We start from the raw sequence: 25430 nt of genomic DNA on the forward strand, positions 1-25430 counted from the left end.
GACTCACGAGTCTCATCTTTCCACCCAAGCTAGCAACCTGACCTCGGCCTTGTACCTATCTTGATTGTGGTTTACGATGCAAATTCCCTTTGCACGTCTTCTCTCACGCGGCTTTCCCTAGTAGCCTCCCTCACATCCTGTCTCATGCAATCCATGCCTCAATAAGCAATACAGAGCTCTTCAGTAATCCAAGAGAGAACGTTCCTCTCCGCCTAGCATACGCCTTTCACCGTGCCTCAAGATCTAAATTGGAGGCAATGCGCCTTTTGAAATTTGGTAGTTGTGGTGAGTCAAACCTGACCAAGGCCTTGATCGAAGATATTCCGAACTACGCAATACTTTCACCTACTTGGGGAGTGGATGATGACGAGGTTACTTTCAATGATCTGAAAGATGGATCCGCTAAGAGTATGGCTGATTATACCAAGATTCAGTTCTGCGGGAACAGGCCCGGAGGGACGATTTACAATATTTCTGGGTGGATATATGCTGGATCTAGGAATGTCAACAGTGGAGACAATTCCCTTCAAAAAGGGGTGTATTTTGCTGCCGCAAACGACGGGCCTTGTCCCCTAGCATTCCAAAAAGAAACCATTACCTAGGTGTTCGCTCTTGCCGCATTTACCATCCCGATATGTACCAATACTTACCGGCGAATCTTGACCTCTCCAAAGTCCATTTCCGTCTCCAGACCCAAGTAACTCGCTCTTTGATCTGAGTCATGACTAAGACGTTTTGAGCTGTGGCTGCGCTAATCCCGAGCGCTATTGAGCGCGCCCTGAGTCACCCCATAAGCAGAATGAGCTTAGCCGTGAGCACTTTTGCAGGGACCCATAACTTGACCCCTAGGTCCTAGTTTTTGATGTTTAACCTCGGAAGGGCCAACTTCCGGGCCGTCTTGCTCGCTCATTGGTGCCAGGGTGCCAGGGCTCCACGGCTGCTTTTCTAGCCGCGCTGCTGTCTTGAAGGATACAACCCCTTGTACCTCGTAGTGTAGACGTTCGCCTTGAGCCTACTGGTACTAGTAGGGGTTATTCGAAAGTAACAGGTCACATGTGTAATTATGTAAACCTTATGCATATGCCGGAGAGAACTGCTCTACTTGTTAAGCGTTCGCCTCCTACGCTCATTTAGGCGCCAGTGTAACTGCCTATCAGAGAAGGTAATAGGCAGCATCTAGCCAGGATAATCTCAAGAAGCTCAGCCACCTTAGCGTTCACTTCATATCATATCGGACTAAACACGTTCCAGCAGGGTGCTCACATAGGTGATGCTGCTGTACGCGCTAGTGGGGGGTCACAGTAGCATTTATGAACAAAGGCGTATCTGCCTTGCCACACTTTGCATGTTTCGAATCGGGCACCAGCAAAAATATAGGTGGTTACTGAAGAACTTGTCGATGTAAAATAGATTACACTTTGCATTTGATAGTAGCATGTTGAGAACAGGTGATGTTGGGTCCGGTTCTGGCGCCACTTCTTGAAGTTGAGGTGAAGCCTGGGTTGCTTATTGGACCGCTGGCCCTCACTTCCTATGAGCCCGTTGTGACGCCCTTTAGCGCCTTGGCACCTGAGCGCCTACTTGGCTGTCATCGTTGTCATTCTAGCTAGTCACGTGGCTACTCAATACGATACCCCCACGTTACCACAATTATCCTTATCATCCAAGCTCTTCTCCCTCCTTCACGGTACACTCTGGCTGGAAGTTTCCTCTCGTCTAGGATGGATGGGGCGTCGAAAGCTATTTAAGCCTCTCTACCCACTCTTCCCCTTCTCTTTTCTCCTTCGTCGGAGACCGCCCACCAAACCAATAGATAGCTAGATTGCTGGCCAACACTCAGTGGTATTGCGGCCAACCCCCACCATTGCGGTGGTTCCCTCTTGTTCCTCATTACTTCGATACGACACTATCCGCAGGCCCCTAGATTGCTTTTGAGTACTTCTACAGATATGGATATTGCGCGGGAACACATCGAGACCATTCGGCACGACCTTTTGGGCGGCCCCAGTTCTGACCCCAATAGCAGATTGTTTAGTGTTTTGACGGGCGCCTTGGAGATGTCTGCTTTCATTGCTCATGCTCGCTTGGAGAAGCTGACATTTGACCAGAATATCAAAGAAAGTCCACCACAAGGATTGCCATTTCCTCAACGAACTCATTCAGAACTTCGACGACACGGGATATGAGGAAGTCGACGAGCCTACAGTCAAATTCACCCTTACCGACACACATTTCTTTGCCTGGTCGAATGAAAACGGCTTCAAGAGAGAGGATGTAGACTCACTCTGTGCTATCGGACGAAGTTCGAAAGCGAGTGACCTGGAAAGCACGGGAGAGAACGGGATTGGCTTCAAATCCATTTTTAAAGTGGCTGATCAGGTCACAATTCAGTCCCACCCGTATTATTTTACATTTGACACCGCTTCTGAACTAGGGCAACTCGGCATGCTGGTCCCTACCTGGGTGGACCAACCGACCGACCCCAACCACGGAACCCTACTCACCATTCGGCTCAAAAATCAAAACAAAATCCGAAGGGCACTGTCTGATCAGCTCAAGAATTTCAATTTCTACTCATTGCTATTCTCGAGAGTGTTGCGAAAGATCAAGATTGACCACCGAGTCCAAGGAAGCTTCACTACGACTGAGGCTTCCTTCAGAGGGCACAGTGAATCAACCACGGAGCTTGTTGTAGAAAGAAGCCACGGGGCCCGTACTATAGAAAGCTTTCTCATATGGAACCACAGCGCCAAATCAAAGACCAGGGTAGACACTCGCAAATGGCCCACAAACATTCGGCTCGCCTTTCCTATTGTAGGCAGAGATGATGAAGGACCACATCGAAAACACCAACAAAGTTATCTGACGTACGCATTTCAGGCCATCCAGGACTTTGGGTTCTCTGTAAGTGAGCAGCGTCGACTCGTTCAGTTTCATAGACTGGAGGGCTAACTAAAAAGTTCATGATCCACTCGGACTTTATCTTGGACGCCAGTCGAAGCCACGTTGAGCCTGATCAGGCATGGAACATCGAGCTCGAAAGTCACATCAGCGCGAGCATTGTTGAAGCCTTGGCTTGGCTGGCACGAGACACCAAGTCGCCAATCCCGCTGGAGTGGCCCCTTTACCTTAAATGCCTAGGACAAGTCCATGACAGATATTTTCAGCGAATTACCTCAAAGGTAAAGAAAGAGCTTCGCAGCTTGGAATTGGTCAGGACTGATTTAGAAACCTTTGCTGGTGTTACACGTCAAATCTGCCGTCCGCCAGAGGCCATCATTGTCGACAGTAGATTTCGACACGACGGTCGTCCCCTGCTCGATCATCCCGATGACTTGAGCACTTTTGTCAGCAGCGAGTACTCTCTGCAGGCTCTGGATAACCTGAAGATACTGGGCGTCGATTGGATGGATTACTACTGCTTCAGTCAACGATTTGCTAATATGGTTAATCGGCACCCCGCATATATTAGAAGGAAATCTAGCCAATGGCACTCGGCAGTTGCGACCGTTCTCCTGCGACATCCTAGCTACCTACACCTGAATCAGGTTCTCGAGTCTTCCGCAATTGTGCCTCTCAATGATGGGACCTGGATGGTGCCGAGCCCTGAAAATGCATTTCTTCCCAACGAAGCTGCACCGCCAATACCAAGCGGTTTCTCTATATGCACGGTTGCCTCGGAGGCTAATGAAGACACATCACGACGTCGACTGTTTGAGGTGCTTGGTCTCCGCAAATGTGACTTCAGCGACGTCCACAGAGTCATCCTAGAGAAACATCAAGGGAACCAAGTCTGGTCTCATGCACAATTGTTGGAGCAAGCAGTATATCTTTTCCTTACTCGATACAAGCCGAGAGATTTACCATTCACTTTCATTAACTCAAGAGACCTGCCTATATCGAGCGAGCTAGTTTTCTTGTCTGAGTCGAAGGCCGCATCCCTTCGACCCTTATTCGAAGCGGATCGGAGTATCTCCTGGTTGCACGAGGACTATTACAGTCCTCCTACTATTGACGAGAATCTGAGGGTGAGCTGGTGGAGGTGGCTGCGTCAGTGGAAAAATATATTAAATGATGTGCGAGTCATCGGCACCAATGGCCAATTATCGACGGCATTCAAAAGCTTATACGACCGCTGCGGCTCCGGCAAGGCGCTGAACTTTCTTCGACAGCACTCCAATTTGCCATTGGCCAACTCAACTTGGTGCAAGAATGTAGGCGAACTGGGAGTATCAACCACACATGGGCCTCGAAAACTCCGCGAGACTGCATTGCCCATTCTCCACGAGAAAGCTGGTGGTATGGTACCGCTTATCAGCCTCGAATCTTTAGAGGCCGACTGGTCCTTCTTGAAGCACTTTGGAGTGTGTGTCTCGGTTGACAGGAGATTTCTCTTCTATCAGCTGAGTTATCTCAAAGCCAATAAACATGTAACGGACTTGCTTGCTTCAGCAAAAAAGATCTATTATCGTCTCGGAAAGCTTATCGCGGACGATCTGGAAATTTCAAAGATAAGGTACGGCCCCCATGCCCTGCAATTCTGGAACAGAGATTGACCTCATGACAGGGATGCCTTTGGGGCCGCAGAACTCATTTTGGCGCAGGATGGTAAGTGGTACTACGCGCATAAAGTTCGATGGGATTCAAAGTTTAACTGCACTCTTTATCCCCTGCTGCGAGATCAGTACAAACCTTGCCGGCGTTTATTCTGCGAAGTCCTGGACATAAGATCCACCAATCTGGTTGATCTGATGACCGAGATACGCTACCAGTCCGAACACATTTCGGTCAAATCGAAGCAAAACGCAATTCTAAGAACCATGCGCAATCTTCTGCAAAATCTAGACAGCATGCTGAAGATCAGACCATCCTCTCAAGAGGTCTCTCAACTCAAAACTCTCGAGATGTTTCCCATTGCGACCCATAAAGGCCACTGGACACTACAATCTGCTAATTCCGGCGAATTCTGGATTCCAGATATTTCTGTATTGCACGAATGCTTCCGGGGCCATGCACCACTCCTTGATCTAAGCGATGACGCAATTGGAACCAATATAAGCAACATCGTGTCCGTGCTTGGTCTGAGAAGCAAACTTTTGACGGAAGCCGTGAAGTATTATTATGATGGGAACACGGAGGAAGGCAGAGAGTATCCTGAGTTAGAACAGGATTTGAAAAGGAAAGCAGATTACATCGGAGGGTATGCGTGACGTTGACTTTGTCGATTACTGCTGACTATGCCAGAATACTGAAAGGCGAAGGCCAATCCCCAGAGCAAATTACGGTTCGCGTAAACCAAGTGAGAAATATCAAAGCCCTTCAAATGCCACAAATTATCATCGAAAGATACGTGGTTGGTAAGAGTCGCCCGTACATGGGTGAAAAAGTAGAAGGCGGCTTGCGCATCATTACCAGAGGGCAACAACTGCTGGTTCTTGTGCATGAAGACTTGAAACAGGACGCAATGGCTCGTTTGTTAAGGAAAGAGATGGCCAGGAATCTTGAAGTCAGCCAACATAGCGACTTACTTGGCGACCTCCTGGCTGCAGATGATCCAGAAAGCCTGCTAGAAGACCTGCAGCGAGCAGGAGCACATCAAATGCACGTAGCGGACGTGCCGGCAGGCGAAAGAACTGATGCTTCAGAAGAGGCCGGTAGTGATAGTGATAGTGATACTGACGATTCCAGGAATTCAAATCCCGAGACAGCTTTGGAAAAGTCGTCAAACGTGAGAAGCGACCAGCAGCAACGCTTTCCAGCCTCACCCAAAGGAACACATGGTGGAGGATCTGATGTGGAAGACGCGCAACGGCAGCTTAATGAGTTGCGCAACGGCAAGAGCTCGGAGGAGTCATCCGAAAGTACTGGGTATACCATCTGTATCGAGAGAACATCTCCTACGCCTATAGCCGCGACCACAACGCCCTCAATACGCTCTACCCCGAAGCTGTCGCGAGGCAGTTTAGCAAAGAGATGGCTGACCCCTGCCGACAACAGTAGCGTCGACTTTTTGGCTTCGGCGCTCGCTGAGGTCTCCGTGGCGGACGATGGCCCGGGCACGAGCATATCACAGGACCCTCCAAGATTCGCCGGATCAGCCACACAAATGGAAGATGCCAACCCGGCCACGAGAACCCCACGACAGATGACCAGCAGGGAAGAGCGAAACTCTCCCTCACCTTGGCAAAATCTCAACGGCACCAACAGACGTAGACTATCTGGATCGCTTGGCCAACCCGTAACTCCATCAGCACAGGTGTGGCGTGGATCACTGCAACATCTTCACCAACGTTCATGGAATGGTGGTTCTAGCGCTTCTCAGCCAGGCTCATCCTCAGAACGGAGAAAAGAGATCGGTAGGAAGGGAGAGCACATTGTAAGCCTGCGAGGCACTGGTTCTTGACAAAGCTAACTGAAAAGCAGCTGTACACATTCTTGCGAGGAAAACTCGGCCCATCGTTTGGCGAGAAACACTGGACCAGCAACGGTCGCAAGCACTATATTCCAACTTGCCTCGATCACGACCCGAGCCTTTGTCCTCCAGGATGTCGCAACTACTACTCTATCGACGAAGGAGGGTGCGCGGACTTCACAATTGGAGATTCAGATGCGAGCCAGGCTTTTACGCAGTATCTGAGAGCTAACTGGGGATGGAATAGAGGCGTGGACAGCAACACGAAGTACCACCTCGAAGTCAAGTCAACGCCGAATCGTGTTGAGAATGATGCTTACTGGACCCTCAGCGCCAATCAGATTCGGATGGCACGGCAGTGGTCAGTGGATCTAGTCACTGCGTCTGAGCCTTTACGCAACGTGTATGTTCTTGTGAGGGTCTTCGACATCGACGGTGAGCCTAGACTGTGGTTTGTCGTTGATCCATGGGCGTCGATGTCTCTCGATCTGATATCGGAGGTTGCACAGAGGCCTGCGTACACCCTCGAAAGTGATAATTTGGAATTAGCAGTGGGCGATGCTCAAGGCTCGGCACACCGCATTGATCTGCCCGCACCTGAAAGCGCGCGCGGGCGTCGTGCTTCGGGTTCATTTCTCAGCGCTGTCGGGCAGAATGCAAGAGAAGGTGCATCAGACGACCCTTTCGAGTTTACTTTCGCATTTCCGCAGTCCCCCTCGCTACAGATCGCTGCAGCCCCAACCACCATATGTAGTAGCTTCGAACCGTTCATGGAACGAGATCCAAGCGGCTATTCGATGGCTTACCAGTCAATTCCGTTTATGGACAGTTTTAAACACTATTCTTTCGAGGAACTCAGGCTTGCTGATGATGAAATGGAGTCGTATATTTCGAACGTCAGCCGACAACAGCTGGAACAGGCTCGGTGATCTATCAGAACACAAACTATAGACGCAATCACGCTCAGGGATCGAAATCGAGATTTTCGGTTGTGCCAGGTAGACCATGATATACATTCAGTGTAGGACACACCTTCAAACCCAAACTTTGCTGCTTTCAAAGTCCTCTACTCTGAATACTGGGCGGATAGAACTCTTCAATAACCCATGGTCTAATACAATACGTCTGAGTTCTTAAGAATTCATACTGTCTCTGATGACAGTATCTCCATAGTCTTAAGCCGAAGACATTGTCCTCTGGGACCACTGGAGTGTGAGTTGTCTATTAGCGGTCCATAGTGTAAGACAATTGCCCTGTCACCTCTAAGCTTCTACGCCAGTCATCTCCTTGTAGTTGCCTTGCATTGGCACCAAAGAAAGCTCTCAAAACCAACAAACGACTTACTTTTCAAACGAAGCCCAGGCGGCCGACAAACGGCCCCTTGGTCGGGGCTCAGACGATAGGGCCGAAGTCCTTCGGACTAGCGTCGATATCCACAGTTTAAATTACCAGACAGAATATATTTAGACAGAAATTCCCCTTGAAGCTCTCCGCGGTTTCCCTTTATCTAATTTCAATATTGACGAGCGGATGCGGTGGGCAGAGAAACGGACGACCAAAAAGAAAGAGGATAAGGCATATTGTCTGCTGGGAATTTTTGGTGTGGTGATGCCTCTTATATATGGTGAATGGCAGGACGCGTTCATTCGACTCAAAGATGAGATCGACAAATCTTTGAGGAGTCTACCTTACGCCAAAGGAGCTATTTTCGACTCAAGCGAAAATAAACATGTGGTTTGCCTTTCAGACGAAGGTTCGGTCAGCATCCCGTTGCCGAGGAACATGAACTTTGTCGGGAGGGATCAGATCCTTCAAGATATCCATAGTGCGGTTACGTCTCACAGATCCAAAGAATCCGACTGCATTAAATGTGTAGTGTATGGCATGGGAGGTGTCGGAAAAACACAAACGATTCTCGAGTACGCTTATAGGTACCGACCAAAATTTTCATCTATCTTCCGGGTCAAGGCCAATAGTTATGAATCTGCCGTGGAGAGCTATTGCACTATCGCACCAATCATTGGGCTGGTTAACAGGCCTTGCTGGAGAATTTGGAGCCTCGAAAAAGAAGACATCGGTACAAAAGCAGTCTTCGCTGTCAAGAGCGGCTAACCATAAAAATATAGCAATTGGCTCCTATTACTGGACGGTTGGGACGTTTTGGAGGACGGGAGGATGGAGTCCTTGATCCCTCATGGTGGTTCAGGTGTAGTCCTGATTACAAGCCGAAGGGAGGACTGGGCTCGGATCGGAGTGAGTTTCAGTCTTTCATTAATGGAGGAAGCAACTCCGTTGCTACTTCTTTCAAGTTCTTTGACGGATTACGGCGGGGGGAACCAGGAAGGTAAGATTCTGTACAGAGGCCACAGAGTTTTATGTCTAACTGAAAAATTGGAATTCGAGGCTGCGAAAGAGATTGTGAAAGTACTGGGGAATCTTCCTCTAGCAATTGATCAAGCAGGAGCACATATGCATACTCTGAAGATGCAGGCCACAAAATACCTATCACGCCTCAAAGAGAATGCTGAGACGCTGAACTGGAAACCACCGACTAATATGTGGCCATACCGCAAGACAGTGCTAGGCTCTTGGGATTTGACTTTCAAAGAGTTTGAAAAATCATACTCTGGCGCGTTTGAGATTTTCCCAGTTTGTGCGTTTCTCGCCGGCGAGAACATAAGTGAAAACATGCTCAAATCGGGCTTCGAATTTGCGCAAAAGGGTAAGTGGCTTATTGTTTCCAAGATGGGACCGACTAACGCAATGTAGACGCCCTAGCTCGGGTCGTGGAAGATGGCATGGGAAGGCTCTTCTCCTTCTCTCTCGCAAAGCGCGAGGCTGGCGATACGTTTTCAATCCATACGGTACTTCAGACATGTGTTCGCCAAAGATTAACTAAGCCTCAAAGACAAATATTTGTGGAGAGAACAATCTTAGTTGTTGCTGGCGCTATATGGAAACTGTCATTGGAGCGCCAGCAAGGTTGGCTTACTTATCGGCTACTACTATCGCATGTTAATAGTTGTGAGGGGCATCTCGATGACTCCATCCAGCACACGACATGTACAAGAGCGCTATTCATCCTCGGAAACTTCTGCGATCAGTTCGGCCAACACGACCAGGTAATTCGCTGGTTTGAGAAAGGACTCAATACAGCGGCGCCCCTATCCACACTATCAAGTTTTGACGGCCATGACGGCATTTTGACGGCCATGCTCAATAAAGGCCAGTTGCACGAGGCATTGGCCAAGTTTCAAACTCTCCATACCGAAGTGGTCACTCAACTAGTGTCGGTATGATTTATAAGAAGCTCAGTTTGTGGGAGCAGGCTTTAAAGTGGTACAAAACATCACTCTCTCAAGTGAGGGAGAAACTTGGCCAAGGAGATCAGAGAACACTCGCTACTTTGAACAACATCGCGGTGATTTACAAAGAACAAAAAGAGTATGAAAAGGCGCTCGACGTCTTCCAAGATGTACTGGCGAAAAAGGAGGCAGCTTTGGGAGAGGAAGATCCCTCCACTCTTGAAACAGCCATGAGTATTGGCATCTTGCATGGGCACCATCGGCGGGACAATGAGGCACGTCATTTCCTGCAACGAGCTCTCCGTGGAACAGAGAAGCAACTGGGGAAAGACAGTCCGAAAACCCTCAGAGCAAAGGGTAATATCGCCAACCTGCATCTCAGATGCGGCCGGCTTGAAGAGGCTATCAAGCTACATGAGGAGACCTATGATGGCTTTCAAAAAGTTTATGGGCCTCTGCATCATGATATATTGACTACGGCTGACCATTTAGGGGAGGACTATTGCCAAAAAGGGCTGTATGCTGAATCGCTTAGGTGGTATGAGAAGGCATTGGATGGATTCAGAGACGGTTCTGGCTTGAATCATTCTGGGGCGCAATCAGTCGAGAGTCAGCTTTGGGCTCTCCTTCTCCAATGGCACCAAAGAACAAGAGAGATGCGGTCCAGAAGACAAGCGACATCTGCCTTCTCCTCAACATCTCACTCTGGGAGTGGTCAGGGAACGGTCAGAGATCGCTTTAGGGTGAGCAAAGCTGCGAGCGGCTCATCATAATGGGAAGACCGAGGATTGGTTTTTTTCCCCGTTCGATACTACCTAGATACTTGGTATATAAACCTCTTTGCTAGTCTAGATAAAACTTCTAATGGACTGACCTTCATTGGCCCCTAATTGGTCCAACAATGCGCCCAGGCGGAAAGGGAGAGATAATTAAACTAGTATGTACTGCGAATATGTCCTGCCGCTGGTGTCTGATACGCTCAAGGAATAAAGCATTCCAGGTTGTCAGCTACCGGCTTCTTTCTAGTTGTCCTCGCGGAGCTATCAGCGACGCAACATTGTATTCAGACTATCTACGAGCTTCTTAGAGATCAAATCAATATATGCAGGTCTGTGATCGAGTCTGTAGAACACCCACAGCAGGGGATCTTGCTTTGATACCGTCGATCGGCACCAGCGGGTAGTCGACTTCCTTGATCGCCGATTTCACCAGCGCCGTCGAGCTTCGAACTTTTTCCACGGGTACGTCCACCACCTCGCAATTGACGGTCGCCGTTGTGGCTCTCCATGTGTTTCCCACGGGCACGTCGTGCATCTCCAAAGACAGGATGTACTGCGTCCGACCAGCTCGATCCTCAATCTTGACCGAGTTTCTTTTATCGAGACCCCTCAAGACGCCGTAGGTGTCTGAAAAATTGGCAAACAGCATGTCCTTGATCGCATTCTGCCGGTGGTCTTCAGGGAGACTCGTGTCGTCTCCGTGGGCCAGCGCCACCAGAGCCGTGGAAAGATCGTCGTTTGCACCTGATTCTTGGAAAAGGGCTGCCCACGAGTCGAGTCTCCAGCTGCGGATGAAAGACTTGTGGACACCGCAGAGGAGTACAAGACGCTCTCTTAGCCGCGGAGCCCCAGGGGGTGCCTCGAAAACAAAGGGGACGGTGCCGACAAAGTTGACTGATTCAAATCCGAAGAATCGGGTGGTTTCCGGCTCCCAGTTCTGCAATGGCAGCACGTCGCAGAGCCTCAACTGGCCTCGCAGAGACTTGGCAAACTGCATCGCCACGCTTGATATGCGGTAGTTTGCTTCCGTCAACTGTTGGCCGTGGACGCTTTTGCGGACATAGACTGTTCGCCTAGTGCCCTGCCACCAAAGAAGCCGTGATTTCTCCGCAGTGACGAATTTCGGAAGGACCCGGACAAACGTCTCTCCTACCTTTTGAAGCCGGACGTACAACCATTCGGGATCGGAGCTGGGGCCAATGCGACAGCAACCTAGATCCAGAATGCAACAATCGTCTTGGCCCGGAAGGAAAACGCCGTCGGCACGTAAACCATTGCTGGTAACTGAGACTTCGTTCCCGAGGCTCTGCCTTTCGTGTGGCGCTTTAAGGTCGACACAATCCGAGAATTCAGAAGGTGATTCTGCAAAGATGCCTCGATATAGCGACTTTCCCGAGGTGTTTTGCCACGCGAACAGACTCAAGTCATTGTGTTCCTTGAGGATTTCCTCTTGTAAGCGGAGAAATGCTCTATCCCCTTCTCCGTACAGCAGAGGCATGTTGACGTTGAAGATTCCTAACAGGCAGTATGCGATATCCTCCACCCGGCTGGTCTCTCTGGGAGCCGCCCAAGACATTTTCCTGCCGACCGGAACAAAGTCCAGATTTTGACCATTGACGAGGACGTCCGAGTCGATCCTTGTAATCTTTGCCAGCAGCTCTTGGAATTTGGACTTGGTGCCGGCTTCGACCCACCACTTGTCGTAGAAGCGGACCTTTTGAGGGGCAATCAATTCCTGAAGTGTCCAGCCTCTGGTGAACCACCGGCATTCTTGGAGTTGACTCAGATCAGAAGCCTTTTCCAGATCTGACATGTAGGCGTAACAAATGTGCGAGTCTCGGTACCATTTGAACATTGAGTTGATAGCTTCCGACAATTCCGCGCTGCTGCTCTTGTCGATGCAGCAGGTATCGACCCAGGCGTATTTCAGTCCGTCGGCCTTTGCTATGCGGCACGTCATTTCGATCTTTGCAAAGCCTGACTTTGTCTTCAGCTTGTCTGCCTCAGGACCTTCTCCGGATTCGATGCAGTTCCATTCCTGGAAGTTGATCTCTTCTTTCCCCCAGGTATGTGAGAGGATGGCGTAGGAACCTGGTGGGGGGTTGACGATGGACTCGAGTTTCAGGGTTTCGGTATTGATTAACAACATCTTCTTTCCACCTCTTATAGAAAAATATTCTTGGCACAGGGAAATGAAACAAAATTCGATCAGACGTTGGAGCCGTGATGATGAATGACTTCTGCAAAATCTCGGGGAGTATTCTGCGCTGTAGACCCAGTTTATATCTGCAAATTCTTGAATATTTCTCTTGTCGAAACGGAGTGAGGTCTGTACATATATAGGGAGAGAGATGCTCGCTCGAAATGTGTGCAAAGAAACCAAGGCAAAGACGATTTGAAAAAAGCGAAAAAGGAGCAATCCGTATGTGCAAATCTGTTCCAGAGCAGAAGAATCATAATGCCAGAGAATGAGGCAAGAGGCAAGAGAACATGTGCCAAAAGAAAAGAGACTTACTCTTGCCCAAGTCCAGGTTGGCGGTGAGTGCGTTGGCAGCGCAAGAGGCAGCCTCGCGAGGCTGAGTAAGAAACCAGCGCCGGCCATTGCCGCCACATCCTCATATCAGGCCAATCACGCAGAATGCTCGGTGTTGGCAAGAACGTGGCGCAAAGTGAATTGTCACTTTTCTCATACGTCTCGCAAGAGGCACCACTGACCTTTAATATCTACGGGATATGCTCCGTCTTGTTTGTTTGCGATTTCCGTGAGCATGTGCGCTTGCTTGGCCCTTCCATTACTTTGCCACGGCCCCTTTTTTCTGCCCGACACACTCCCACCCGGCTGGTGTGAGATATATATATATATATATATATCTATACGTGGTCCTCCAATTCGCTTTTTGTACACGGCCAAGGAAGGCGCTGACTGGTGCATTTCAGTCACTACTTTCTTCTACAGGTTTCTGCAATCTTGGACGATATCCGAGCCAAAGATGTGGTTGGAGAAAGAAATCAGAAACCGTTGATAAGTGCGGATTCCAACTAACCAGTAGGCGGCGGGCAATAGAAGATCCTGACTTCTCACCACATCGGGGACTCGACCTCCATCCAGGCAAGTTTATCGAGACAGAGAGATTGTCTGGCATTCGCCACTCACCTTCTCTGGTTGGGAGTTCGATGTTGGTTGTGTTAGAAAAGCATGCCCAACCTCTTCATTTTATGGCAACCTCTGTATATATATAGGTAGCCCAGTTCGTCCTTGTGGTTAGACAATGCACAAGTTAAATCCCTTCCGTCTCTGGCAAGTTGCTGGTGGAAGACCTGAAGACAATAATGGCCGAGCCAGCTCTGTGGATTTCGATACGAGTATTTGATTGATTCATGCGGGACCATAATACCGAGCACAAAATGAATAACTGCAACATATCCATATCCATGAGCGCCATCAGTAATCGAAGCAATGCAACTCCTCCAAACAAGACCCACAAAAGGGGCCAGAGGAAACATGCTGAGCAGATAGATAACAGAATTAACGGCACCTCTCCAAAATGGTCTGTTCTCGTAGCGGCACAATCCTTATGGGAGACTCCTCTTCTCGACGGTCAGCTACAATAATTCGGCTTCCCGCTGACAGGAGAATTCGAGCAGAAGTCGCTCACCGTCGTCGATGGCAACAAGCCCCCTCGCAGCCTAGTTCGGAGACGACCGTCCGTCCTCGTTCCACAATAGACCACCTCCGCAGCATTTCCATTCGGATCCCGAAGCCCCGAACACAATTCGGTGACTCTCCTAGTTTGTGGCATCGACGGGAATGTCTTTATTTCGATCAGCCCCGGGGCTGGCGATCAATCCCCTTCCCCTCTCTTCTCTTGGCTGTGCCGAGTCCGCCTGTAAGCGACTTTCTTTTCCCCAGATTTCGCACAAGAAAAGCAAAGCTTCTCCTCTCCCCTCCCCGCGTGGAGAGGTTCCCCCAGGATCTGCATTCTTGCACATGCGGATCCGCATGGCATTGCGGACGGAGATTTGATGTGCGGATAACGTGTACCGTAAGCCACCCCCTGTCCGCAAGGAGAGAGCCGTTCCTTGTTTCAGGTTTCTGGGGCTAAAAAGAGTAGGGGATAGCAAATGCATGGACCATAACAGGAGGTTGCTGATCGTATCCATTGGGCCGAAATAGCATTAAGTCCTGGCCTTGCGTGGCTGTACTCCGTATTGGGGTTCGTCAGATGCGTGCGGTTAAGCTTGCGCGGGGATAGGGGTCCTCATTCAGGTGTCCGCAGCCGCACCCTCCTGTGCGATTCATGAATGTACGTACTGACAAAGGCGGACTGATGGGTCGCCTTCATGGCGCTGAACCGGATCATGACCAAAGAAAGGGGGAAGGCAGAGGGCTCACCACAAGTGATGATCGTCCAATCCGTGGCGAGCTGGGCCTCATTACTCGCTAGGCTCGGGCGGCAGAGTATTCCGACGGCATCGAAGGCAAACGAGGCATCAGAGTCGTACGGGCAGGAGAGAGGATCGGAAATTAGACTAGCCCAACTGGAAAACTCAAGCAATCGGTGCTTTTCCTTGCATTACCTCCTTTAACTGGTTTTAGCCCATACCCTGGTTCACAGCCTCTTGCAGAATTTTTGCTGCACTTAATGCCATGTCACTTTTTCTTCCTAGCAGCCACAACGCCTCGATACAGTCATTCAGACGACTTCTCGCTTCCGCGAGGTGGTTGGTGTCCATAAAAAGTCCGGGTTCCCGCCTGGACAGGACCAATTTGACAAGGACTTCACCGGCGTGCGCGAATGAGCGCACTAAAACTACCGTCCATGGCTCGGTGAGTAACGCTGCCTTGTTGACAGCATGATGAAAATCTGGCGATTGCGAAAAGGATAGGTCTTCGTTGCTGAAGCGTGCACATCGCCCAAGGTCGGATACAGCGTATACGGAGCGGAAACGCAAGGCTGCAGAGAACTCGGTTGTCTGTCTCGCAGTTCGATTCGCCGGGAGGGTCATGTTCGAATCATCCAGCTTTTCAATCAGGTCGGCTAGAATGAGGATGGCCAAATGCCAGTGGCTAGCCAGGAGGATGTACCATGATTGAATACGAGCGGGGAGGCTTTCGTGGTTTGCTACGCAGTCGGTGATAAACCGACCGTAGGTATTGTTCCAGTGGTTATAGACCTCCAGTGTGGATGCGATGGCGTTCTCGATCGCATCTGGTGGGGCACGTTGATAGTAAAGATCTTGAAGGTGCCCAACTCTGCGGAAAACGAGGACTTTAACAGGAGCAGCGTCGGCGAGGCATGCAGCAGCGTCAATATAGGAGCAAGGCCAACGAGTTGTTTGCTTGCGAACGTCTCCAATTCGAGACTGCTGACGAAGGAAATAGTTGCCCCATATATGCGAGTCTCGAGCCAATTGAGAGCTGTTCATGTTCGAGAAAGCCGAATAACCGTCCAGGTCACAGGGAAAGCCGTTGACGGATGTGGAGATCCTTGGGGCTGGCGGCGGGTCATCATCGTTGATGCTGGTCTCGCCGTCGCTCAGCGCAAAAGTCCGACGATTCATAGCTGCAGATATTGTGTCAAACATGATGGCGAGCCAGAACATAAGTCCAAACGTTTGTTTGTCCTGCTCGCCTAGAGTTTGGGGCGCTTGCAACGCGAGGTGGCCCCCATTCTGAGAGCGCTCGGCGTCTTTGAGTCTTCGTTGGTGATCATGCAATTTGCGAACTGCAACATCCAAGAAGATAGGACCGCCGTCGTGATCGAGAATCTTGCGCAGCGACGCGAGATCATTCTGCCGATGTGAGTATGTATTGGGGAGAACTTCTGCCGGATCCATTGGACGTTGCGTCAAAGAAAATATGATCGCAGCAAATATGACCTTGAAGGACGGGTTTGCCACGGCTTGACTGAGGGCCGCGTTGGCTTTATGCCAAAGTGCCTTTTGCATGTTCCGCCCGAAGATCCCATGTTCGGGTTGGTGAGTGCTTAGGTTGTCGTGCTTTCCATAAGAAGACTGAGCCCATTGCACCGCGAATGCCATAACCACGAGGCTGAGGACATTCGAAGCCTGTTTCTGGTCGCTCTGAGATAGCAGACCACTCCTCGAGTAGGCCTCGTCTAATGCGCGGACTCGTGTCACGATTCTGTTGGACCATTTGGAGCTCCAGGCATCTCTTTCGTCGACAAACGGACTAGACGCGTAGGGGCAATTCCTTTCAATCAGCCAACAGCTCAAAGCACCTTCTAGGGAGTCGTGGTAGATTTTGAGCAGGCCTTTTTTGATATAGAGCCGACTATGATCTTCTGCGAGAAAATGCGAGGCGAAGGGCGAAGCGGTCTTATTCACTAGACCATTCCCGTAGAATGGGGGAGAAAATCGACGTTCCTGCACTGTTGATTCCTGGTCCTGACTGTCAACTACTGACTGCGGATTCGACATAGGCTGTCCCCAGGAGCTTGACCTGTCGGAGTGGTAACTTATGGAAGATTGGCCATCAATGGCGAAATCTGGGTCGAGCACCGGCTGAGGCACGTAGTAATTGTTCGAATAGGGCTCGGGACAGTCGAGGGGTGTGAAGTCATAGAACGGCTGATTGAGCTGTGAGTTTACGAGAGAGGCGCTGTCGTCCTGTTGCGATCCGCCAAAGCCGTCAAACATGGCACTCGCTGACAAGCCTGTTGTGGAACCATCCGGCAAGGTTTCTCTGGAGATCGACCTGTTGAGGGAGTCGCTAAGCATAGAGTCAAGGTCCTCCTGTGGTAAACTCGAGCCGCCGTCGACCCATGCCTCCTGCGTGGCCGTGTCGTCGACCACCGGCGATATTCCCTTGGATTCTCGCCGGCGCTTGGAAGTGGTCGATTGACGCCTCTGATGAGACTTGATCCACTCGATTGTACATGCCTTTTTCCACTTCTTACAGTTCGTGCACGGAGAGGAGGCGAAAATATTTGTCGCCTCATGTTCGTCGCTCGAAGGGAAACCGAGACCGCTGACTGCCGGGATCTCGTGGACGGCGACTTCGACATCGCAGCGACGTTTGCCTGCTCGACACTGGTCGCAGCTCTTGTTCTGGCGACGGCGTAGGGCAACAGTCTGGGCCATGGCTGTTGGGGGAGGCAATGCGTGGAGAGGCGGTGGGTTCAGGGTCAGTGCGGCATTGATCGAGGCGACGGGATGGTGTGCCGTTGTGAACAGGGTGATGTGAGTTCTCTTGAGATGCGCAAAAGAAGGTGGAGTCTGAAGTCTGGAGTCTGGAGATGTCAATCCAGCCCCCGCGATTCACCCTGTTCACGGGTTGATGGGCTGGTGGGTTGCGTGGGTTGCGTGGGTGCTTGGTGGCCCTCGGTGGCCCTTGGTGGCCCTTGGTGGCCCTTCTCAGAGGCCACTTTTGCGGGGTAACAATTCTTCTGGCTGCGCATTGCTTCGCTTCGCTTCGGCCAGCTCACAGACTCAGAGACTCACAGGCTTACAGGCTCACAGGCTCCCAGCTCCGAGCTCACCCAAGGCAACTAAGTGCCCATGCTGTGTCACCGCCAATCCGACCAAGCAGCGCCACGATTTGCCTTCTGCTTCACTAGTTCGAACTATGCAGCTGTGTGCCTTGGAGCACAAGACGGCTCTTCATATTCCCATGGCCAGCTTACCCAGCGGTCTAGGGCCAACGGCACCACCAGCACCACGAGTTACGTCGCACGGGCTTCTACAGGCACGCACGCACCAATCCCCCCTTCCAGCTCCCTTTTCCGTCTTCGCAGCACGGTCCTCACTACTCAGTGCTGGCTACTGCAGCTAGCTTACCGACCGATCCTGTCCACGGCACCACAGGGTGATCGAAATGGCAAAATGGAATTGTATAAACGGAAACAGCGTTCCGAAGTAAGTAACTAAGTGAGGCCACTGTACACTCCCGATTCGAGAGCAACCCAGAGACCAAGCACTTGAGGGTCTGCAAAAGGAAGGATTTGAGAGCAAATCATCCCCGCTACGCCCTTAGCTCGATCGCACCACCAGTAGAGGTTGGGGAGGCCCGCCCAATGGCCTGTGCCCGTCGACCTGCCGGTTGCTCCATCACTCAGCATAAATGTCAAACCCCAGCCCTGCTGCTTGCCGGGATACAAGTCTGGTATCGGATTGGTCAGGTCCGGCTTGGCTGGAGGGATGCCCTGGCGTGAAAAGTCCGGGAACTCGGGAATCTGGTTTTGGAACATCATATCCACTGTCTCCTTTCTCAGAATTTGAGCCCCGGTAATCGGCGATGTGCCGTCATTAAGCAAAGTCGCTAGGATTTCTGTTGTTTCGATCAGCTCATACCCGGACTTTGGGTAAAAGGTGGGCTTACGGCAGTACTCTCGAGGCTTTGCGAATGCACCGGCTCCTCCGCTGTTAACGCATGTCGCAATGTCTTGCTGACTCTCCACGACCAATGCCCGGTGGTGGAGATGATCTCGTGGTTGAAGCTGACCATCTGGGGTGCGCGCATTCATGTATGCCAGCTTTGCCTTCATTTCAGCACTGGGAAACATGGAGATATTCTTAATGGCTAGGGGCTGGAATATGTTGCGTTGAAAATAGTCGTTCAACGACATCTTTGTGGTACGTTCGACGCATATACCCGCCCAATCTATGCCGACCTGACGCGGGATTTTAGCCACAATTTTGATTCAAATCGACCAAGGCAAAACGCACTCCATAGTGCCAGCCCTCACCCGGCTGATGAACCAGCGGCTGAATCAAATCTTTGATATGCCCCGAGAATTCATCATACCCGATGGGCTTGCTGTAATCACGAAGGCCATCGTGAAAGAATGTATAGCCGAAGCCCGCTGGATCCGCGTTAGCTGAATGAAAATTCCTGGAAGAAGTTATTTCTGACCTGTGTGCGACAACAGCATTCTCAACGTGATACCTCTCTTCGCTGGGACGAGCTTGCCACCAGGCTGCAAGACACTCAAATTCTTGATCTCAGGGCACAGCTGAGCGACTTGATTCGCATCATCCAGGGACAGTTGGCCTTGCTCCACTAACTGCATACATGCAACACCAGTAATCATCTTGGTGCACGATGCTATCCAAAAGATGCTATCAAGGGTCATTGGCTCAGAGGTGCCGAAGCCTCGCTTGCCGGCAGCATGAGCGAAGAGCTCTTTACCATCCTTTCCAATGGCTATACCCACCAAACCCGGAATACCTTTATCCCCATCAACACAGGCAGCGTTGAGGGTGGACGTTATGTTATTGACAGCCTCGGTGGAGAGCCCCATTTCGAAAGATACAGAGGAATGGACCAAACGTTTGCGGACTCAGCCTCACCAATATGCGAAGGGACACGGCAGGAACAAGAGGGCTTTTGAGAGACTATGCGGAATCTGCCTGGCTGCTGTCTAAATATCAAGTGAGTTGTTTGCTCACCCCCTCCTCCCTCCTTCTTCTCACCCACCCCCTCAGTTGAGCTGTTCTCCAGCATTCGGCTAACAAGGATGCGGGTCCGAGATTCTCTCGCAACGTGCCTCATCCTCTGATGCTGAGCCTAGTAGCAAAGAGGAACCCAGTGATGTGCGGAAACGCATTTTCGAAATGTGTTCGGCCTTCTGGAAGATCTCTGACGCATATCGCAATCCTGCCATCCAGCCGTCATTGTTCCGTACCCCTCAACGCGGCTAATAATACGCAAGTCGCTCAAGAAACATCATCCTTGCGGAAGGTATGTTAATCCCCCGCAATGCCAATTTCCTATATAGAGACCAGGGGCAAGGGTCTTACATATTTGCGGAGCCGCAGCGGAATATCTTGTCAGACGCCAAAGAGCAGATCTGTAGGGGGTCTCTATGCGGGCACCAAACAGATCAAAGAATGACCAATCACTATAACCAGCATATCAGGATAGGAATGATTCTATATAAGAAAGGAGAAAGAGAGAGCTGGATCACAAGGACTCATCCCTCACTCAAGTTTCAACAACTGTCCCATCTCATCTTGTGCGATCCAGATATAGTTGCTGTTACTTGATATATATCATCACAATCATGGGTGACCCAGGCATGACCAACCCCAAGCTGAAGACCCAGCTATGGGAGTATGGCCGTCGAAGGAGGACAGATGGTCCTTATGCGGACAACTTGGAAGTCGATGCCCTTGTCGTCGGTGGCGGCTTCGGTGGAGTCTTCTGCTTCTGGTCCCTTCGTAAAGAAGGCCTGAAGACTGTTATCTACGAGGCCGGCACCGACCTCGGTGGCACTTGGCGATGGAACTGCTACCGTAAGATCATCCCAAGATCATCCCGCCGTCATTTATTGCTTGGCCATTCTAATTTTTGAGCAGCCGGGGCAATGGTCGACTCTGAAGTTCCTGAGTACCAGTTGTCGATTCCGGAAACATGGAAAACGTATGTTGGAAGCCTCAATTTCCGTGCCCTTGCTTGTGGCTTACTTTTTCTAGGTATAACTGGCCGTCCAACTATCCTACATATAAGGAACTTCGTGATTACTTCGATCACTGTGACAAGGTCCTTGACATCAAGAGTCATACTGCCTTCGAAAGCGTTGTTGTCGAAGCCCAGTTCAACACAGACGAAGGGCGTTGGTATGTGAAGACAGCAGATGGCCGAACAGCCAAAGCCAAGTACCTCGTCGTCGCAGCTGGATTTGCAGCTAAGCGATACGTCCCTGACTGGCCTGGTATCGAGAAGTTCAAGGGAATTGTTCATCACTCGTCCTTCTGGCCCGACGAGGAGATCAGCGTCAAGGGCAAGAAGTGTGCTATCATCGGCACTGGTGCCTCTGGCGTCCAAATCACTCAAGCATGGGGTCCGACGGCAGGTGAACTTAAGGTCTTTCAAAGAACACCAAACTTGACGGTGCCTATGCGCCTCCGTGCCCTCACAGCCGAGGAGCAATGGGCTGGCAAGAAGTGGTACCCGGAGCTTTTCGACCTTCGTGAACGGTGCTTCGGCGGCTTCCTATATGACTTTTCCGAGAAAGGATTGTTCGAAGATACACCCGAAGAACGTGAAAGGTTCTTTGAGAAGCTCTGGTCTGATGGAGGCTTCCGCTACTGGCTGGGGAATTACAAGGACTACCTCTTTGACCCCAAGGCCAACCGCATGGTGTACGACTTCTGGGCCAAGAAGCAACGCAGTCGACTAAATGACCCAAAGAAACGGGACATTCTCACCCCCGTTGAGCCCCCACATCCATGGGGAGTGAAGCGCCCATGTCTGGAGTACGCATACCTCGAGCAATTCAACCGCCCCAACGTCGATGTCGTCAACATCAAGAACAACCCCATCACTGCGTTTGATGAAAAGGGGATTGTCCTCCAAGACGGTACCCATCACGATTTCGATATCATCTGCATCGCCACTGGTTTCGATATCACCACCGGCGGCATGACAGCTATGGGCCTGCACAACATCAACGGCAAGACACTTGACCAGGAGTGGAAGAAAGCCGCCGTTACATACCTTGGAACGACCGTCCCCGGATACCCTAACATGTTCCATCTCTACGGCCCACACGGTCCCACACTCTTGTCCAACGGTCCAACGTCAGTTGAGATTCAGGGCAGGTGGATCACCGACGCCATCAAGCAGATGGAACGCCAGGGCATCAAATACATCAACCCAACCGACGTGGCCAGCATGGGATGGAAGCAGAAGATCAACGAGCTGAGCGACAAGTCGCTGTTCCCGACCACCAAGAGCACGTAAGTATACCTGTGCCATGGAGCCACAACCCTTTTTCCTTTCCCAAGACGCTAACTTTCTCCCTTCAGGTACATGGGTGGCAGCATGCCAGGTAAAGCATTTGAGCAGGTCAACTATGCGGGTGGTATGTACAACTATCACCACGAAATCAGGAAGGTTCTGCCCAACTTTGAAGGATTCCACGTGGTGAAGAGATAGATGACGGGACCCCCGCTAGGATGTCAACGCTAGGGGCCATCTCTGGTAGGATCGTATATTTGGGATGAAGCAAAATCGATGGACTTGTATGAGGAAAATGAAATGTGCACGAATTTCGCAGACACATGTCTCAATCCCCTTCTGCCGATTTCCTTTACCAAGTAACAAATGGTTGCGGTTGTGATGCTCTTGCCGACTCTAGGTACCTATTCACGACTTCTCTTTCTCATTACATGCCTTCTCTTTTCTCATTACTCGACTCGATCTTCTCCTATGCCTCCCCGCTACTTGTATTGTAAGAAATTAGCACTGGCCTAATTAGGCTAGGCACCTAGGTCATGGATTTTGCATATTTTGGGGTCTTTTGCACCTCTCTCGTGGTATGGAGATCGCAGGCCTTATCTCTTGGATCGCTTCCGATAATATTCGGAGGGGAATAGAAACGGTTTCACTCTGAGGCGTTTGCGTGTCTCAATCACCCCAGCAAGAACATTCTGTACCCACGACTTTGGCTCCAAACCACCAAAAGAGATAGCCTGCTTCTCTAGAGGCGGGAAGGGGGAAAGGCGCGGCGCCTTATCACAGCGCGAAGTAATAAAAATGAAGCTAGAACGTGATGTTGTCGTCAAGAATATGCTCGGCCTCCGTAAGGAATCCGGAAGGGTGATTGGGCTTGAATCAGCGGATTCGAGGGTTTTCGAAGTCAGCCATGCCTGCAGGAGTTGGAAATTTAACAAGTCATCCTAGATATACGACTCGAGAAGACTCTCAGCTGAACACACATACACACACAAAACAGCCAACTTGTGGGGAGCTGAACCGTGGTATTCCTCGTAAGATCAGGAGCAGCTAGAAAGCAACCTGTTCCCTCCTATATGGCAACGGAGGGTGCCGTTCTTTTATCGAAAGTTATATTCCCCGCGTCATAGACTGGCCCCGAATTTGTACTCCCTATCTTTTTCACTTATTCCATTGACAAATGAGGCCTTGTGCTGATGGCTTATCCCGACTCCGTACGCTGTGGCTTGGACCGAAACCGTCAAACTAGGTGATGTCTCCACCGCGTTTGTTGAAGGAAAATGAGCTTCGAGAAGCTCTAACGCTTCTTTGCGGTCCGTCGCAGCAGCCTTCGCGGCGGCTATACCATAGGCAGAAAACCATGCCGCTCCCCTACTGATCAATTCAGGAGTATGATTCTCATGATGCCGCCTTCGTAATGCAGGGGTGTAATCATAATAATCCCTTCCTAATTTCGTTCCTTTCACATATTTCAATAACAGTCCGTCTGCCACAGACCCTGCATCGGCTATACCAGCAGCAGAAAACAATGTCGCTGGCCCATTGCGTAATTCTTCAATGAGAGCCCAGTTCTCTTTTTCGACACATGCCAATAACAGTTTGTCAGCTGCGACAGAGGTGGAGGCCGGAAGAGCCCGAACTTTGATGAATGCATTGATACAGTCTTCGTTGCGCGCCTTGACAGCGCAAATGAGCGCATTAGTCTTGTCATTCTCCGGGAAATGAGACGAGAACTGCTCGACAAGGCTGCCCAGTCCATCGTGGTGACTAAATCTGGCCAGGACCTGGAGAGTGTTCGGATGGGGGTTTAACCCCTTCTGTAGGAAGTACATCAAGCAACCTTGACGTCTACGCCTAGCAAGGTCCAGGTACTGATGTTGTATGAATTCCGGGTGTTGCTTCAGAAGTCTTTGGAGATGACCAGGTTCAATTGTCTCCAAAATTTCACCAAGTCCAAGGCGGTAGTAGCGATTTTTCTCATGCCATTCCTCGAGAAGGGTGCTGCTCAGGTCACTGATGACTCCATCAGAGAGTCCTCCATGAGGTGACAGGTGTGTAGAAAGCGACTCGTGCTCAAGCCAAGGGATCGACAAAGTGAGGTGGCTTAGAGAGCTGTTCTTGACCGACCACCAAACCCACTGAATAATTCTTATTGCTGCGTCAGATCGTAGCTGGTTTGGTAAGGATGAAGGTCTCCAAGCGTGACTCGTGATCTCTTGAATAGACTCCTGCGTGTTTTTCTCAATGGCAGTCTCGATTCCTTCAAAAATCCATCCAGCTAGTGTTTCCGAAGAGAGAATGCAGTCTTCAGCGTGAGCCTCTTCAAAACTAGAAGTCAATGCCCTCAGGCACTCAGAGTGGCCATGCTCGGCTGCAGTGATCCAGGAACGATGTAGGTGTTCCATATGATAACGTCCCCGTTCCCGATATGCTTCGCACAGAGTTCGGACAGTTGAAGAGTGACCATGCTCAGCTGCTAGGGAGATCGACGACCTTGAATCCGTACGTTCCACAAATGGGTCCGATCCGGCCTTTAAAAGCATCTCAACAACTGGCGTGTGGCCGGCTTCAGCAGCATAATGAAGTGCAGTCTTTCCGTTGTCGACAGCATCCTTTTCGTTCAAGTCAAACTTGTGATGTATTAGGAGCCATACAATTACTTCATTCCCATGCTGAGCGGCTAAACGCAGGGCCTGACTTCCGTGACGGGTTTTGGCGAGAATCCCGTCAGCGAGAAGTTGCTTTACTTTTGCGACGGAATTGTTGCAAATGGAATGAGTGATCGCCAAGTCCAGCGTCAAGGGGAGCGCCGAAGACCCTTCAGAAGCAAAGTCGTCGTAAAAGTGCCACTTCTGATACGGCCTGGCAAGGACGGCAAAAGCTATGCGTTCCAGGTGCTGGCTTACATGGCTATGAATTTGTTTGTTGTTGTTAGAGCCTTGTCGCAAAAGGAACAGTTGATCCCTCGGACTTCTTTTATGAGATATCTGCTTGGTTTACGGTCGTATGCGTTCTTAAATGACATTCCGGCCGCCTCCCTATGATTTTTAATATGTTCAATAAACTCGGGGCGGCTCATTGTCCCTTTAGAGAATGGGCATTGCTTACAACGATATGAACACGCCGCTGGGTGTTTTCAGAAAATATGGGTCAACATTTGCCCCCTAGAGACAAACGTCTTAGGATGACGACCTTTTCGTTACAAATGTCGCATACGAAAGTGTGGTGCTTTC

At 50.5% G+C, this 25430-nt stretch overlaps 8 protein-coding genes across 8 annotated transcripts; 4 read left to right on the forward strand and 4 right to left on the reverse strand.

Moving 5' to 3' along the window:
- Positions 1 to 1949: 1949 nt before the first annotated feature.
- On the forward strand, positions 1950 to 7341 carry A1O5_01144 (uncharacterized protein; the record flags this gene model as incomplete). The annotated part of the gene is made up of 6 exons (XM_007741763.1): positions 1950 to 2059; positions 2109 to 2904; positions 2961 to 4516; positions 4568 to 5200; positions 5245 to 6376; positions 6424 to 7341. The coding sequence occupies 6 exons, from the start codon at positions 1950 to 1952 to the stop codon at positions 7339 to 7341; spliced, it is 5145 nt and encodes a 1714-aa protein (XP_007739953.1).
- An 829-nt stretch (positions 7342 to 8170) lies between these two features.
- A1O5_01145 (uncharacterized protein) lies at positions 8171 to 8440 on the forward strand (the record flags this gene model as incomplete). The annotated part of the gene is made up of 1 exon (XM_007741764.1): positions 8171 to 8440. A coding segment is annotated over one exon (270 nt), but the record flags the coding sequence as incomplete, so codon positions are not given.
- A 246-nt stretch (positions 8441 to 8686) lies between these two features.
- Positions 8687 to 10490, forward strand: A1O5_01146 (uncharacterized protein; the record flags this gene model as incomplete). The annotated part of the gene is made up of 3 exons (XM_007741765.1): positions 8687 to 9134; positions 9182 to 9705; positions 9741 to 10490. 3 exons carry the CDS (start codon positions 8687 to 8689, stop codon positions 10488 to 10490), a joined length of 1722 nt encoding a protein of 573 aa, XP_007739955.1.
- Positions 10491 to 10812: 322 nt separating this feature from the next.
- Positions 10813 to 12645, reverse strand: A1O5_01147 (uncharacterized protein; the record flags this gene model as incomplete). Its single annotated transcript, XM_007741766.1, has 1 exon — positions 10813 to 12645. The coding sequence occupies one exon, from the start codon at positions 12643 to 12645 to the stop codon at positions 10813 to 10815; it is 1833 nt and encodes a 610-aa protein (XP_007739956.1).
- Positions 12646 to 15089: 2444 nt separating this feature from the next.
- Positions 15090 to 17600, reverse strand: A1O5_01148 (uncharacterized protein; the record flags this gene model as incomplete). The annotated part of the gene is made up of 1 exon (XM_007741767.1): positions 15090 to 17600. The coding sequence occupies one exon, from the start codon at positions 17598 to 17600 to the stop codon at positions 15090 to 15092; it is 2511 nt and encodes an 836-aa protein (XP_007739957.1).
- Positions 17601 to 18382: 782 nt separating this feature from the next.
- Positions 18383 to 19759, reverse strand: A1O5_01149 (beta-lactamase; the record flags this gene model as incomplete). Its single annotated transcript, XM_007741768.1, has 4 exons — positions 18383 to 18786; positions 18838 to 19129; positions 19185 to 19321; positions 19372 to 19759. 4 exons carry the CDS (start codon positions 19757 to 19759, stop codon positions 18383 to 18385), a joined length of 1221 nt encoding a protein of 406 aa, XP_007739958.1.
- Positions 19760 to 20521: 762 nt separating this feature from the next.
- A1O5_01150 (uncharacterized protein) lies at positions 20522 to 22398 on the forward strand (the record flags this gene model as incomplete). The annotated part of the gene is made up of 4 exons (XM_007741769.1): positions 20522 to 20753; positions 20817 to 20880; positions 20934 to 22199; positions 22269 to 22398. 4 exons carry the CDS (start codon positions 20522 to 20524, stop codon positions 22396 to 22398), a joined length of 1692 nt encoding a protein of 563 aa, XP_007739959.1.
- A 923-nt stretch (positions 22399 to 23321) lies between these two features.
- Positions 23322 to 25222, reverse strand: A1O5_01151 (uncharacterized protein; the record flags this gene model as incomplete). The annotated part of the gene is made up of 2 exons (XM_007741770.1): positions 23322 to 25059; positions 25104 to 25222. 2 exons carry the CDS (start codon positions 25220 to 25222, stop codon positions 23322 to 23324), a joined length of 1857 nt encoding a protein of 618 aa, XP_007739960.1.
- Positions 25223 to 25430: the final 208 nt, after the last annotated feature.

This window comes from Cladophialophora psammophila, assembly GCF_000585535.1.
Source record: "Cladophialophora psammophila CBS 110553 chromosome Unknown aczJe-supercont1.1, whole genome shotgun sequence".
Lineage (NCBI taxonomy): Eukaryota > Fungi > Ascomycota > Eurotiomycetes > Chaetothyriales > Herpotrichiellaceae > Cladophialophora > Cladophialophora psammophila.